We start from the raw sequence: 16876 nt of genomic DNA, 5'->3' as shown, positions 1-16876 counted from the left end.
AGACAACAACTGCATAGGTCTCTGGCTAGACCACACAACAATAATACATGGCTGCTGAAGGGCTCATGCATTACAACATAACTCTCTAGGCTGGATTAATTCTAAACCTGTGATACCACTGTGGCAGCACAATAACACAAGACAGAAACTCCTAACCTGCCCTATTTTCTCCTTTGCATCAGGCTTTTGGAGAACACCTGTCCCCCAGCCAGATCTCTGAACTTGCACTCAGAGCAATAGATAATCTCACACATGAAGACAATGCCATCTCTCAGGGGGCAGGTTTGCTGCTGAGCTCCTTCCTGCAGGAATGTGGAACAGACATGGAGGATGTAAGAAAACAAAGGGAATGGGGGGCAAGGGAGGGGACATTCGCTTTGGGCACAGAATTATCTTTTAGCAGAAGGCCAGGGAGTCTAGCCTCTAATATTTTTGCCTTCTCTAGAGCAGTGGTTTCCAACCCGTGGTCCTCCAGATGTTGTTGAACTACAACTATCAGCATCTCCAGCCACAATTTATTGTAGCTGGGGATGATAGGAGTCATTCATCAACATCTGGATAACCTCAGGTTGGGAACCACTGCTCTAGAAACCTTAAGGCAGGGCTTCTCAACTTTGCTCTTAAGGCAGTTTGAGAACCAAAAGCAAGCAAGCTTGGTGCTGGATAGCAGGACATCTGGAGATGCTGCACACTTGTGGTGGGTCGTCAGGGGGAAGGTTGGTCAAACTCTCTTTCCCCCCAGATGAGTGCTCTCAGATGATCCATGCTGCGTGACACCATGTGGAACTCTGGAGGTCGAGACAACACGTCCCAGCCTCTGGATATCCCACAATGCATCGTGTGACATGCATGATGCATTGGGGAATTCCCCCAGGAGACAGGCATTCTAGGCACCCATCTCTCTGTGTCTACCAGGGCTGAACATAGCCCCAGTGAACACACGAGCCTGGGTTAAGAGTTTGCTCGAGCTAAGAGCCAGGTTTAAAAGCAGGGCTAGGTAGCACTGCCCCACTGGGATCTGGTCCGATGCCGGCTGTTCTCATGTGCAGCCTAACCCAGACTGTGCTTCCCTAGCCTGGGTAGGGTGTGCATGAGAATAGCCTCACAATCTGTCTGCTGAGGATAACATTTCATGCATCTGATAATATGTATTCTAGTCCAGAAAACCTTTTGCCACAATAAACCTGGTAGCCTTTAAGTGCCACAATATTCTCTGCTGTTTCTGTTGCAACAGAATAACATAGCTACCCATTCAGAATAACAGAATAGCACAGCTACCCATTCAGAAGTTTGTAATATCTGTTAATTTACAGATATATAAAAGCAAGCATTGAGATAGACAATGGTAGTCTTTACAGCATTTCCTTGGAAGGCTGTCTGTGATGAGCACCTTAGCGACCCCATCAACTTGGTGTCAGCTTGAACTGTCAAGAGCCCCATTAGGTTTAAATGAACTTATTTCTTCCAAAGCATGAAAATAACTCACATGTTAGGAGTTAGGAGATTGCAGACAGTTGATGGTTCAAATGGGGATGAAATTACAGGGGATACATTATTGCAGACGGAGAGTGTTGGTTCTTGATCCATTGGAGTTGCCTCTTAATGAGATAACTAAGATGCTCATGACAGTGAAAGGATGGTGATTTTTACTAGCTGAATGGGAACTTCTCCAGTGATTACTGGATAGAAGGCTTCATGGTGGTACGTGCTGGAGACTGAAGTAAACAAACAGGCAGGGCTGCTCACATGGGATTGGTTGGCTGAGGGAAGACTCTGTGAATCGGCACTTTGTTTCATGACTGATTTTGATCAGGCCTGACTAGGTGATTTCTGCTCTCACACAGGTATACAGGTATACTAGATTAATCTATGGCTCATTCTAAGGGATTCTAAAGATTACACAAACTGCTATAAAAGGCTAACTCAACAATAACATGATTCTCTACTATGCATGCAGTCTAAACCCCTGATGCCTTTGTGGCAACACACCGTCAAGGCTGCTTATTGCTAGCCAGCTGCAGAACCCCAACTTTAGTTTCCTGTGCTGGCTATGCTCAAAAAATGCCAAATGCTTTCTATCCAGCCTCTACCTATGGTGCATGTGATAGCTGGTAGATGCCAGCCTCCACCATAAGCAATGGAGCACACTACTGTGTGGTCATGATGTGCTCATCTTCCTGTTCTCTCACCATCCGTTTATGCTTTTGTATTGTGTCTGTTTCACAGGGGTTCCCAACCTTGAGTCTCCTCCAGATGTTGTTGAACTACAGTGCTGAAGGCTATTGTAACTGGAGATGATGGGAGTTATATTCCAACAACATTGGGGGACCCAAGATTGGCAACCCTTGAAAAACTGCAGGTAGAGCCTATGCAATTTTAAATCTCTCTGTAGTGCCTAGCTGCTTTATAAATCAACCAATTCATCAATAATTTAGCAGAGGAGCATCAAAAGACTTGCTATTGAAAAGAGAGACAAATTAATGTTGTTTCTTTCTTACCTACCTTAGCTGCCCATGATTGTAAAGGAAATTTACAAGCATCTTCCCGACATCACTGACTATGTCACCAAAGAGGAGGCCCTGAAAGCTTTGCGCAACTTAGCTTCAAAACGTCTGATTGGAGTAGTAGACATCCTTCTTGAATGCTCGCTGGACTGTGATAAGTAGGGTCCTCAAGGAGATGCACCAATAATTTCTCCAATAAGTTCATATATCTATATCTATATCTATATCTATATCTATATCTATATCTATATCTATATCTATATCTATATCTATATCTATATCTCCACCCAACTCACTGAGCTACATCTTCACCCCAGATGTGCTCTTGGACCAAGATGTTACACTGCCTGGATCTATTCTACCAGGGAGACCTTAGTGCCATACTGCAAATGCTAGAATGTCTCAGGTGCTAATTTTCCCAAGGTGGAAGTCCATGGGCCAAAAGCCTCCACCAGGCTTGGTTCTAGAAATCTTTGCTGAATTAGGTGATCTCTCACCCCCAAGGACATATTTTTGGGTGGCACAGAGAGCTGCTGGGGGATGGGGAGACTGTCAAAATTTCCCCACCTCCCCATGCTGCCTGAGCAGCAGAGCTAAGTTAGTAGAACTCTTCAGAAGCACCAGGTGCTTCTACTGTAGCACTGGTCTTTCATTAGTCTGGATGCCAGTCACTGCCCTTTTTTCTTCACACATGCAAGCATTGACATGTATGTGCGGTAGAATCGAGACATGTCTTCACTCCCTCAATATTTTGGCTAAGAGCCGAAGAACTGAGACATGCATACCAACACTACTTTTAAAAAAAATCTCCAAAATCTCCCCCCAGAGCAAAGTGAGGAGTATGATTGGCCAGCTACCAGAAAATCAGGATTATCCCTGAAAATTCAGGATGGTTGCAGTTGGGCCTGCTGTAGATTTCCTGAGCTAATGCGGGTGGAAAAATCAGGGGACAATACAAAGCCTGAGTTTTCCTTTTTTTATATTGTTTTGAAAACCTGCAGCCATGTAGAAGAGATGTGGAAAGCCCTGGCCTGTGACCCATATTCGAACATGAGGCTTATAAGACCATTGCTGAAGAGGCTGCAAGATGAAGACCCTCTTTCAGAAGTCTGCAACAGGCGTCACAGCAAGTCTCTCATGCCTATTGCGGTACAGAAGCGCTCAGCGCTCAGTTCTTTATTAGCCCTGAACATGGGGAGTTGGGTTTGGGTTTCTGTCCAGGGCTATCAATATCAGCCAGTGTCTGGGGTTGTGCTTGATGTGCTGTGGTTGGAAAATTAGCAAGAGAAAAAGCTGATTTCTATGAAAAGCTTCATCTGCCAATTCCTGCAAATCAGGCTGCTATTCAAGGAAGAAGAGCAGACCAAGCTAAATTTTTGTGATCAGTTAGTGTCCCTTAGGGATCGATCTCGAGCTGGTTCACCATCAAGCTGGCTCAGTCTGAGGGCTCGCCCTCAAGCCAGATTGGGCCTGGTTTGGCTTGAGGTCGAGCCAAATCCCTCAGGCCGGGCCCAGTTCATTTTTTAAAAAATGGCAGACTTACCACTTCTAAAGCCTCGGTGTGTGTGTGGGGCTTCTGGTGGCCACAATTTCCCCTCCCCTTCCGACCTCATTCTGACCTCCCTCGTGCCATTTTAGCCCATTTTCAGGCCATTCCAGCCCTCTCCAAGCTTGCAGCAGCCATTTTGGAGGCCATTGCGCACTGGCCATTTGCATGGCCGGACCATTTGTGTGGCACGTGTCCATGTGTGGTGGCCTCCAAAATGGTCACCGCAATCTCAGAGAGAGCTGGAGCGGCCCATAAATGGGCTGAAATGGCCTGAGGAAGACCGGGAGGAGGCCAGTTGTGGGAGAAGGGACTGCCAAAGACTCCCCCTCAGCCACCAGCAGCACACCCTGAGGCCTTGGAGGTGGTAAGTCCATTAAAAAAACAAACCAAACCTGGCACCTCTGAACTGGGCCTGAACCGGCTCGAATTCGAGCCAAGCTGGGCCCCTCATTTGGGGTGCCAAAACCAAACATGCCCAGTTCGATGTACATCCCTATCTCTCTTCTCTCTGGCTAGAGTGAAAACAACATTTGCAGAGCTACATCTTCTCACACAGATTCTCAGATATTGAAGCATTTCCGCTCCTCAATGTTTGAACGTTGAGGATTATGTGGATAAGCTGGTAATGGGGATGGGGTGTAGTTTGGTGGTGGAGAATCTGCTTTGCATGCAGGAGGTCCCAGGTTCAGTCTCTGGCAGCATCTCCAGGTAGGACTGGGAGAGACACCTACCTGAAACCTTGGAGATGCATTGCTGGTCAGTACATGCAATATTGAGCTAGATGGACCAGTGGTCTGATGGTATAGGGCAGCTTAATAATAATAATAATAATAATAATAATAATAATAATAGCATGGCTTTTGGCTTAAACACCTAACAAGCCTTCATAAACAACTATCAAAACAGTTCAATTACATTTTGCAAGGAGGTGATATTGAACAATGGCTAACAACTGAGAAAACTCATCTCATAATGAAAGACCCAGCAAAAGGTTGTATAATTACAGTTCCAAGTAATTATAGACTGATAACCTGCCTGCAAACCATGTTCAAATTATTAACTGGAATAATAGCAGATGAAGTAATGCAACACTTATTAACTAACAAACAGCTTCCAGTTGAACAGAAAGGAAATTGCTCGAACACCAGAGGCACAAAAGACCAGCTGCTGATTGACAAAATGATTTTAGAAAACTGCAAGAGAAGAAAAACAAATCTAAGTGTTGCATGTATTGACTACAAGAAAGCCTTCGACCCATTGCCTCACGCATGGATACTAAAATGTCTAGAAATAACTGGTGTCAGCAAAAACATTCAGATATTTATAAAAAAAGCAATGAGCATGTGGAGTACACAGTTAACAATCAATGGTGAGACACTTGGACAGGTTAGCAATGTATTAGAAGAGGTATTTTCCAAGGGGACTCACTATCCCCTCTGTTGTTTGTAATCGCCATGACTCCACTTTCACAAATACTAAACAAAACAGGCCTCGGATACCAAACGTCTAAAACATCAAGTAAAATCAACCATCTGCTGTACATGGACGATCTGAAGTTGTATGAAAAGTCCCAGTCAGAAATTGAATCACTGCTAAACACTGTCCGTATATTCAGTAGCGATATAGCAATGGAGTTTGGACTAGACAAGTGTGCTGCATTAATAATGAACAGAGGAAAAATAAGAAAAACAGAAGGAATAGAACTGCCCAATGGAAGAAACATCAAGAACCTAGCAGAGAAAGAACATTACAAATACTTAGGCATTCTCCAGGCTAGAAAAATCCTCAGGTGCAAACTCAATGGAGGGAACACCATACAAGCCATAAACACCTGGGCTATATCTGTTATCAGATACACTGCAGGAATAATAGACTGGATCCAGGCAGAGCTAGAGACGCTAGATCATAAGACCAGGAAAATCATGACCATCAATCATGCTCTGCACCCCTGCAGTGATGTCGATAGGCAATATCTCCCTCACAGCTCAGGTGGAAGAGGAATGCTGCAAGTCCATCAAACAGTAGAGGAGGTGAAAAGAGGCCTTGAAGAATATATCAAGGACAGTGAAGAAGATGCACTTAAAATGGTCAAGAACGAGAAACTATTCAACACCAATGAAACAAAGCAGGCCTACAAGAAAGAACAAGTCAAGAACTGAGCAGAAAAATGGAAAAATAAGCCCCTGCATGGTCAATATTTGCACAATATAAGTGGAAAATCAGACATCACCAAGACCTAGCAATGGCTTAAGAATGGCAACTTGAAGAAAGAAACAGAGGGTTTAATACTGGCTGCACAAGAACAGGCACTAAGAACAAATGCAATAAGAGCAAAAGTCAAAAAAATCCACCACAAACAGCAAGTGCCGCCTTTGTAAAGAAGCAGATGAAACCGTGGACCACCTAATCAGCTGTTGTAAAAAGATCGCACAGACTGATTACAAACAAAGGCATGACAAAGTAGCAGGGATGATACACTGGAACATCTGCAAAAAATACAAGCTACCTGTAACCAAAAATTGGTGGGACCATAAAATTGAAAAAGTTGTAGAAAATGAAGATGTAAAAATATTATGGGACTTCCGACTACAAACAGACAAACATCTGCCACACAATACACCAGATATAACTGTAGTCAAGAAGAAAGAAAAACAAGTCAAAATAATCGACATAGCAATACCAGGGGATAGCAGAATAGAAGAAAAAGAAATAGAAAAAAATCACAAAATACAAAGATCTACAAACTGAAATTGAAAGGCTGTGGCAGAAAAAGACCAAAATGATTCCAGTGGTAATTGGCACCCTAGGTGCAAATCCAAAACAACTTGAAGAGCACCTCAACACCATAGGGGCCACAGAAATCACCATCGGCCAATTACAAAAAGCAACTTTACTGGGAACTGCCTATATTCTGCGACGATATCTATAATAACAGCAACAACATTGATAATAAAATCCAGCCATCCCAGGTCCTTGGGAAGGACTCGATGTCTGGATAAAACAAACCAGTCAATAACACCTGTCTGACTGTGTAAACAAGAAATAATAATAATAAATAATAATAAATATTTGTAACCCTGTCCCAAAAGGGCTCACAATCTAAAAAGAAAATAAAGTAGACACTAGCAATGACAATCGGAGGAATGATGTGTTGAATCTATGCCTCCTTTGCAGCTACGAAAGGCACAGGAACTCCTGCTGAAAAAAGTGGACTACCTTCTTACGCAGAGCTCTGTGATGTCTGCTGTTTTGAGGCTGGGGCTGGAGTGATTGCTGTGAGGGATTATGATGATCTCATGATGATCCCCTGCTGATGGTGGTTCTCCTTCCCTGCCCCTTCTAGGCTACCAATGCTTTGTGTGTCATCCTGTCCTTGCCTGAGTCTGCGGATGCAATCCAGGGCAGATTTTCCCAACTGCTCATTGCTCTGGTCACTCAAATCTATTTTGTCATTGGAGCAGGGAGGAGAGGATCCAGAAGGCTAAGTAATGCTGAGTCCCCTGTCACCCCACTGAGGTAAGATGAGAAGCCTGCAGGGGCAGCCCAAGGCATTGTGGTACCTGAGGTGAAGCACCCAAGGCTGCCCTGACCCATACCCCCGGTGGGAGCCAGTTCACTTTCAGGACCAACCTGTGTAGACTCTGAAAGAGGTGTGGGGGGTGCGGAGAGGAGGGAAGGTTGCCAGCAGCCCCCTCAAGTTTGCAGAACACAGGAGCAGCCTCCTTTGCACTCCTGGTGTTTTCTTTAGACCTTTCAAGGCGCATGAAGAGAGATTCTCCTTGCAAAATTTACAGAGGTTAGATTGGTCCTGAAGAGCTGCTCTGATGGTAGTGGAGGGGGGGGGGCAGGGTTCAAGTTGCCACCCTTCCAATGCTCAAATAATCTGCTGCCTGAAGGGATTTCCTCACCTTGCTTCATGAAAGGACTGCCCCTGAAAACCTGCAAGAGCATTAGGGTGGCTCTTCTCCTCCCTCCCCCTAGCTTGCAAGCCTTACCCACTGCACTAAGAGGAACTCTGTGTTGGTTCCCATGATATCCAGGTTTACATCATCCTACAAACAGTAGTTTGTTGGACTGGGAATGTGGCTTCTCTTCCCCTCCCCTTGTGAGCCCAGGAAATCTAGTTGGTTAATCACCACTCTGCATGTCATCACAACCTAGGGGCTGTGTTTCAACGATGGTGTACAAATCAGGATATAACAGCTCAGTTTCATAGTAGCCATCACCACCTCTTTGTGCAGAGAATTCCTAAGTCGGGGCCTCTCAAACTTGGGCCCTCAGACATTGTTGGACTTCAACTCCCATCATGAGTAACGGCCGAAGGCCATTGTGACGGGAGGGTTATGGGAGCTGAAGTCCAATAACATCTGGGGACCCAAATTTATCTACTGATTTATTATTTATTTATTATATTTATCTCCCCCCTGATATGTGCATCTCTAGGCGGTGTACACAATTTAAAACTCAAGTTTGAGAAGCCCTGCCCTAAGTTAGTTGATTTACACAGTCAGTTTTGAATCTTTCCTCAACTTACCTTTTTAGCCTTCAGTTCTAGTATTAGGAAAGGGAGACAGAAATTTGTCTGTCTGTTCTCTCCACTCAGTGCTTAATTTTGTACGCCTCCATCGTGTCCCTGTTTAGGCCAAAGCAGATGAGAGACATTTGAACATATGTGCTTTGCGCCTGCGTGTCTCATGAGTTACTTTCTAAATACCCTCTGTCAGGGGCCGATCTGCTTTGGGGCCATGGAATGGTGGGTGGTGGTGGGGGGCATTAACCCTTTGTCCCTGCCACAATCCCAGCCCAGACTGTGGGGGCCTCTTCTGCAGCTGTTACTTGCCTTGGAAGGAAAGCTCCATTCCCTTTCCTCCCCAGTCAGATAGCCATGTGGGGAAGGTGGCAATCAGGGTCAAGACTACAGTAGGGACAAAGGGTTAAGCCACCACCTGTCGCAGTGAGTGTCTACTCTGGGGCCATACCCCACTGCTAATTAAAAGCCCATGGAGGCCCCAGTCACGCAATAGCTGTGTTGCTCAGTTTGGCCCTTAGTCTTCTCTTTGCTCAACAAAAGCACAACAGCAGACTTCCCTCCTTTGTGCAGAAATGCACAACTTGAGCCACCCCTGAAAGAAATGCAGCTCCCTAGCCATGTTGCTTGGCAATAGCACTCCCATTTTTGTAGTACTCAGCATGGAGAAAAAGTGGATTTATTGAGTCGGGGGTGGGGGCGGGCACCAAACATGGCTATTGGAGTGAGTTTGGCTTTGCAGACTGCAAGTCTCGAGGGCCAAGAGGGACTTCGGGTTGAGACCTGTGAGAAGCTCTGCAGTAGGGCCCATCCAGCTTCTGGTGATGCTTTTTCATTGTTTAACTCAGCTCTGCCATCGAGGCTCTGAAGAACCTGATTGCGTGTGCTGGCTATATAAAAGAGTACAACATTCTGGGACTGCAAGGCTGTTGGGACATGCTGGCAACTCCAGACAATTTCTTTGAAGGTGTTTTTTACCTAATAAGGTAAGAAGTCACATGCTGGGAGGGCTGGGCAGCTTACAGACTTGGAGCAACTGGCCACCAAAATGTGCCTCCCTGGAAGTCAAGCAAAATGTCTCTGTTCTCTTTCCATGGCCCTGAGAGCATCCAGAATCCTTCCTGCCTCGCTCCTTTCCTGGGGCTTCATCTGAGCCAGGGCTCAGCCCCATAACCTCTTTCCAATGTCACAAATGAGGGAATGTGCCTGCTGAGTGTGCATGGCATGAGCAGCCCAGAGGTTGCCTTTCTCCTTTCAATTGATTGACCAAGTGGGAAATAGGGTCACTATGACCCTCTTCCCCTCAGCCCTTTGGATTGTCTTTTCACGAGGCTCTTGACACAACCCCATGTCCCATATACTCCTGTAGGAATTAGGAATATAGGAAGCTGCTTTATTCTGAGTCAGACCATTGGTCTATCCAGCTCAGGATTGTCTACACAGACTGGCAGTGGCTTCTCCAAGGTTGAAGGCAGGAGTCTCTCTCAGCCTTATCTTGGAGATGCTGCCAGGGAGGGAACTTGAAACCTTCTGCTCTTTCCGAAGCAGCCCCACCCCCAAGGGGAATATCCTACAATGCTCACATGTAGTCTCCCATTCAAATGAAAACCAGGGCATATCCTGCTTAGCAAAGTGGACAATTCATGCTTGCTACCACAAGACCAGCTCTCCTCTCTCCTCCTCCAAGGTTCCCAACCTTGGGTCCCCAGAAGTTGTTGGACTACAGCTCCCGTAACCCCAGGATGCAATGGGCTTCAGCCATTGTGGCTGGGGTGATGCAGGTAGTACAACCCAAGGTTGGGAACTCCTGTCCTACTGTCACTAAGCCTAAATTTATGTAACTGACATAATAGCATATTCTTCCCCTGCTGAGCTCTGCCTCCTTTCCCTTTCCCGTCTTCTGTGGTCTGTCTGCCTTGTGTCTTTTTCTAGACTCTAAGCCCCTTGGACAGGTCCTTTCACTCATGGTAAGCAACAATGTTTCTTGCTAGCTTTCCGATTTGTGACTCATTTGGGTTTTCTGCTTGATGTTTCAGAACTTTGTTTGCATTTAATAAAATGCACCTCAAACTGACTTTCAAACAGGCCAACACATACTTGCGCCGTCCTGACATTAAGGAGAAGACGATTGGGATGGCTTTCTTCACAGAGGTGAGATTTGGAAGCCAGCTATGCATGTAGGCTCTCTGGTAGGGAAACTGGGAACTGTGACCTGAGAGGCACTTAGAAACTCCTGTGTTTCTGCAGTCCCAGGCAGGAGCAAACTCAGAAGTTTTATTAGACCCTGCTCGGTCACCAGGCCTGACTGCTGAACTGCCTGTGCATTTTTCACACAGGGCTTTTAGCTCACATCTCCTCTGGAATGGAGGGTGTGCATTCACATACTGGCCAGATTTACCCTGAAATTCCTGTGAGCTATCAGGATTCAGGAACACTTCCCACACAATTTGGGTTTTTCATTGCAGATTTTTCATTGCATGAATGCAGCCCAATTTATGTCCAGGGTAAAAAAATCCACTTTTTGTGATTTGGGGGTGGGGGCAACTTCGAACTCTCAGTAAAGCCTCACAGTAAATGCACGGTAAAGCCTGCTGTGTGAAAAACACCCTGGTGGATCACTTTCCCCCCACCCTCCACACCCTCACACATTATGGCTATTCACACAACTGTGTGGGAGAGCGGGTGCATGGGCAGGGCAGGGGGAAGGCAGGGTCCAACTCACCCCCCCCCCCAGACGATGGAGCACATGCTGCTGGGAATGTGGCCAATGCGTCCTGGCCTCCGTATATCCCACAGTGTACAGTGCTGTCCTACCCACCTTTCATACTCAGCATTTGACCAAGGTAGGAAGAAAAGCTTTCCTGCCCAGCTTTTTCTCCTTCACTCATTTCAAACAATCACTTTTCCCTTCTCCTACCTAGTTTGCTCCCACACAACTGAAAATTGGGATCCCACACAGATCCCAGACCTGGGTAGGACAAATTTTCAGTTGCGTGAATGATCTCAGTATATGTCTGAATGCCAGTTGCTGCATATTGGGAGAGGGTGAGGGATATTGCCTTTATTTCTTGCTCATGGGCTCCCCATCTCATTGGCCACTGTGAAAAGCAGGATGCTGGGCTAGATGGACCATTGGTCTGATCCAGCAGGGCTTTTCTTATGATACTTCCGGGATGGCTGGTGTGTCCCCCTCTGTGACCTTGCTTATCAGCAAGAGCTTTGTTTCTCAGATTCTTTTCCACGTAGAGATAGGCCTGTTGTTTGTGAAGCAAGACATCCTGGATGTCCTCCGAGAGTGGATGGTGCAGGCCTGTCCGCTCATGCAGGTCTTCAGTATCCGAGGGCTGGGGTACTTTCTGCAACATTCCTTCGAGGTAAGAGCATCACTGCAGGAACTAGACAGCTCTCAGGGTGGGACAGGGAGTGCGTGTAGGATAACAAGTATATACATTCTTAGACTTGAAGCAGGCATCTCATGGCCTGTGACTGGGGCTTAAGCAATGTAAGCTTCCCAGGACCATGTGTGCTCAGAATCCTAAACTGCAGGTAGCACAGATGTGGAAGCATATCTTTGATTATGAAATTGGGATGAACTACTGTGAGATATACTTGGTAGGGATACAATTTTTTCTCAGCTCAAGGACATTGCTGACACTTCCTAAACACCTATTTCTGGGAAGTTCTTTACTTTTATATTTTGCAGACTCCTCTAAAGCATTTTGCAGTAGACCAGTAAGACTAAATCCTGTTAATGTAGTCTAGCAAATCTATACTATCTATAATATATACTAGTAAATCTATACAGTTTGCAATACTCCTTGCATAGTTTCTCAATGTTTATTATTTCCACAGAAATAATTTCCACATTCTGATCCTCACCGCAGAATGTTATCCTGCATACTTTATTTCTTTTTATTTTACTCTGCCCATTGGAACTGTGTTCCTTCCCTCATTCTTTCTATTTGTGTTGAATGCAATTGATTGTGTTCTGTAAATGTAAAAAGTAACTGAAATCCGAAATGAAAGATTTTTTTAAAAAATAGAGAATGGGGATATGCAAGAACACCTGTGACTAGTAGACAGTAGGCGTATACACACGACTGGAAGCAGGGTAGGAGCAGGGTGGGAAGGCTGTGCAAAAATTACCTTCCCTCCCCAGATGAATTTGGAATGTTGGTGGGTGTGCTGACCATGCTCCCATAGTATCTGTGCTGCTCCCAGCAGCGCAGATCTTAGGAGGCCAGGATAACATGTCCTGGCCTCTGAGAATCTCATTATGCACTGCATGATGAGCACAGTGCATTGGGGGATTCCCCTGGGAGACGGGCACTCTAGGTTCCCATCTTTGTGTCTGCTCGTTCACACAGTCCCTGGCATCAGGGTTAAGGGCGTACTCATACCCTTAACCTCGGCTAAAGGTCAGGGTAAAAAGCAGGGTTTGGAGTGAGGGCAGTGCCAGAAATGGCCTCGCTCCTGATGCTGCACATGTTCAGCCTAACCCAGGCTAGGTTGCTTGTGTGAATTTTCTGGACTACTCTAGCAGTGCTGCGGCAGACTCGCCAGGTGGTGTCAATGGTGGAGGCGTGGCAAAGGTGGCCTCCTCATCCCCAGTAATGGTGGAGGCATGCTGTTACTGTTGGTGCTCCAGCTGTCAATGACCCCAAGGCCAGGGGCGGAGCCACCACTGGGTGAACGGGTTCAAAGAACCCGGGCCACCACCAATCAGGGGCCACGCCTCGTGTCCCCGACATGTCCCCCACGCCTGATGTCAGATGTGGGGGTACTGCTTTAGCTCCATGCAGCCCCTGTTCAGGAGTTAAATGGCCGCTTCGTTCATGGCTCAGCCAGGAGCGGCTCTTCCCTGCCTTAAAGGCAGGGAAGAGCCACTCCTAGCTGCCGCAGTCTAGCTCCCAAAGGGGCCGCGCGGCTCCGTTCAGGAGCCAGACCACCCTCCCTGCATCTGACGTCAGATGCGGGGCCGTGGCTAGCCCCACGTCTGACATCAGACGTGGAGGGTGGGGTGAGCGGGGCCGCGACTGCGGCTGGACATGGGCCACTGGCGGTCAGGCTTTGAGCTTACCCGAGGCAGCTGAGAATGAAAAGTGTGCACACCCTTGTTCTCAGCTGCCTTTGGACTGTCAGAACCCCAAGTGGAGGGTTGCCAGGTCCAGGTGGTGAAAATAGCCTTAATCTGTCACCAAAAGTGGAAATATTTGGTGCTGTTCACCAAAAGGTCTCTAAAAAGTCTCCACTTTGCATTTAAACATTGCATAAAATGTAAATATGCTAATTGGTGTAATATGGTGTAATATATGTAATATATAGCAAACCCTGCTAACTTGGCAAAGAGGCAACTTTTAACATGGTGATTCTCTGTATTGAGCAGAGGGAGAGTAACTGGCCCTATCCACCCCCAGCACTGTACCTCCAGTGATTGTTGCTGGTGTCTATCTGATGTTTCTTTTTAGATTGTGAGCCCTTTGGGGACAGGGATCCATCTTATTTATTTATTATTTCTCTGTGTAAACTGCCCTGAGCCATTTTTGGAAGGGTGGTATAGAAATCGAATAAGTAGTAGTAGTAGTAGTAGTAGTATATGTATGCTTTGCTAAAAACAGGCTAATTTGAGAATAAATGCAACTCACATACCCCTTTCCCCACACAGTTCAAATACCAGCCTTCCTCTGACTGGATCTCAGAATCTTGTGGGACAAATGGTGCATTTTCTTTCCATTGTCATGTGGGAAGAAAACCACCACAGAACCCTTTCCACACTGTTCAAACACCAGTAACCTCTGGATCATAGAATCCCATGGGGCAAATGGTGGGTTTTAATTTCATTTTGGGGTGGGGGGACACACCCCTTCTCCACAGTTCCACACTAGCCTCCCCTCCCCAGTGGTGCACATAGGGGAAGCATAAGTTTCCTGATCTGGAGGGAGCTTGCTGGCTGCGCACCGCGGAGAGGCATGACAGAAGTCCCTCCTTGGGGCCACTGGGCCAGTCACAGTGAGTCACTGAGAAAACGAGGGGCAGGCTGCTGCAAAAGGGCACTTGGCTGAGGAAGTGGGAGGGGAATTGCCAGCACAGCAGCAGCCGACCAATGAGCTCCTCCTGCCGCCACACAGCAAATGTGACACATGAGGACTCACTCAGGGGTAACAGCCACTGAGTGATTGGAGCCACTCCATGCTGCACTTGCAGCAGGATAGCTGGAACTCTGGAAACCGCCCTCCAGCACAGAAATAGTTGTAGGGGGTTTGAAATACTTGCAAGTCTGGGGTGAAACTCTACATCCGGGAACCCTACCAGGGAATGGCTGGGAAGCAGCAGTGGGCTGCAAGAGTGCCACTGGGGATGGGCAATGCAGCACACAGTGCCACCGGGAGGAGCGTGGTGGTGGGCAGCAGCAGGAGTGGCTGGCTAGCGGGAGAGAGGAGATGAGCGAGGCAGTCCCTGACAAGGCTAGGTGGCTTTTGAGGCAGGGCAGCGCGTGTTCTTTGGACCCGTCTGCCCTGTTGTAGCTCTGCCTCTGTGCACAACAGCTCCACCTGATTCTGAAACAGACATTCTTAGAGTCCACACCAGCTCTGTCCCCAGCATACGCCTCAGGAAAAGCTAGTGCTCTTGGCCCTAAATAGAGTCTCACTGGCTAAATTATTGTAAAAGAGAGTCTCACTGTTTAAATAAATATAGCCAGGCTTTTAGTTTATAATTTTAAAGCTTTGGGTTTTAGAGTTTTTATTCGTATTTTCAAATTGTTTTAATTATGTCTATGTTGTAATGGGTTTTAGACAGTGAACCGCCCGTCTGTGGGGCAGTATAAAAATGTGAGAAATAATTAAATAATTAAATAATTAAATGTTCCAGCTTCTGGGTTTGGTTGTGGAAAATGAGGGCCAAACTACATGTTATGCAGATTGTTTTGCCCTGCATCTGTGAGTTCCTCCCCCACCTACCTCTGCCACCCAATGAACACCCCCCCCTTCCTCAAAGTTGATGTTAATCTCAGGAGTAAAGCTGCAGTTGGCACCAAGGGAATTCTCCTGCTGAAGCTCATAGTAGCTGGGAGTGGGATTTTTGCTGGGATTGCAGCATGAGGGGAAAGGGTTAAATTTTCCCTCTCTGTGGTCCTGCTCTTGTTTGGACATCCCCACCCTTTTGGAGTTTGGGTTTATTTAGCAAAGCATCAAAAGGAAGCTACTCACTCTAGTTACAGAGTTGAGTGTAGAGTTTAGCTGTTGCAGCTAATTAAAGATCACGCGTGGCGATTGTTGTACAGTCTAAACTAAATAGGTTTATTGGTAAAGTACATTTTGGTAAGGAAAGACCTAGTCCTATCTATCAGCTACATAGTGAATAGGTAGGGAGAGAGAGATGTTTCCATCTGCTCTCTAAGAGGAAAGGAAGAGGACTGACTCACTACAGGAAGTACCTGAGGAGTCAATGCAGGGGTCACAGAGTAGAGGCAAAGCAGAGACAAGTAAGGAGACCTTCACGGACTACCTCTACTCCCAATGCCCCTAGTGGCCATTAGGATAGTTGGTGCAAAAGGTCGATGCACTGGAACTCCATCTCCAACACCCCCTGACCGCAGCTGCTCTTTAAGCTAAAAAAGAATGCACACACAGGGCCAGACTGCATATTTAACATAATGTGTTGTTTGGCCCTGAGTTCCTCTTTAAAGAGAAAGGTCATTTCCCTAATAAGTCCCATCCAAAGTCTGATCAGCTCTTCTGACTGGGAAGGGCTATCTGCAAGTGGATCTGCTCATGAATAGAGTTGTGGGTAGGGGGACTCCAGCTAACCGCTTGAAGCGGGACCTTTCCCAGCTGGCTGATTGACTGCAGCAATCATTGGATGCAGGTGATAGGGGTGTGCACGGAACTGGCTGGCCCGGTTTGGTTCGAGTGTGAACCAGAGCAGGCCAGTTCAGTTCGGTACCCCCTCAAACCCCCCCCCCGCGTCTGGTCCGGGGTGGTTGTTCACTGACCTTTTACTAAATGGCTACTGCACTGGGGGAAAGGCCCAGAATGGGGCCATTTTTGAGAGAAGGCCATGGGGGAAGGGGAGCCTCCACAGACCCACCACCATCACCTCAGAGAAGCCCCCCTGGAGAGGGTAGATTTTTTTTTAAATTCAAAAAAAAATTTTTTTTAGTAAAAGGTCCATGAACACCCCAAATGGGCTCAGAGTTGGGGGGGGGGGAATTTGATCCAGGGTTGAGCTGAACTGGGGTTGGTTTGGCTCGACCCTGAGCCTCCAAAATGAACCAGTTCAACTTTGAACCAGTTC

General features: G+C 46.7%; 1 protein-coding gene across 1 annotated transcript in view; it reads left to right on the top strand.

The window, feature by feature from the left end:
- Positions 1-16876, top strand: part of LOC128345393 (maestro heat-like repeat family member 5) — a 50472-nt gene that overhangs the window by 17573 nt on the left and 16023 nt on the right. The window contains exons 8-14 of the mRNA XM_053297256.1: positions 183-332; positions 2508-2662; positions 3506-3653; positions 7397-7569; positions 9430-9567; positions 10618-10732; positions 11812-11955. Of these exons, the coding sequence (XP_053153231.1) occupies positions 183-332; positions 2508-2662; positions 3506-3653; positions 7397-7569; positions 9430-9567; positions 10618-10732; positions 11812-11955 (1023 nt within the window). The remainder of the gene's footprint in view (positions 1-182; positions 333-2507; positions 2663-3505; positions 3654-7396; positions 7570-9429; positions 9568-10617; positions 10733-11811; positions 11956-16876) is intronic.

This window comes from Hemicordylus capensis, chromosome 2, assembly GCF_027244095.1.
Source record: "Hemicordylus capensis ecotype Gifberg chromosome 2, rHemCap1.1.pri, whole genome shotgun sequence".
Lineage (NCBI taxonomy): Eukaryota > Metazoa > Chordata > Lepidosauria > Squamata > Cordylidae > Hemicordylus > Hemicordylus capensis.
Note: the sequence above shows the minus strand (reverse complement) of the source record. Positions and strands in the feature narration are given on the sequence as shown.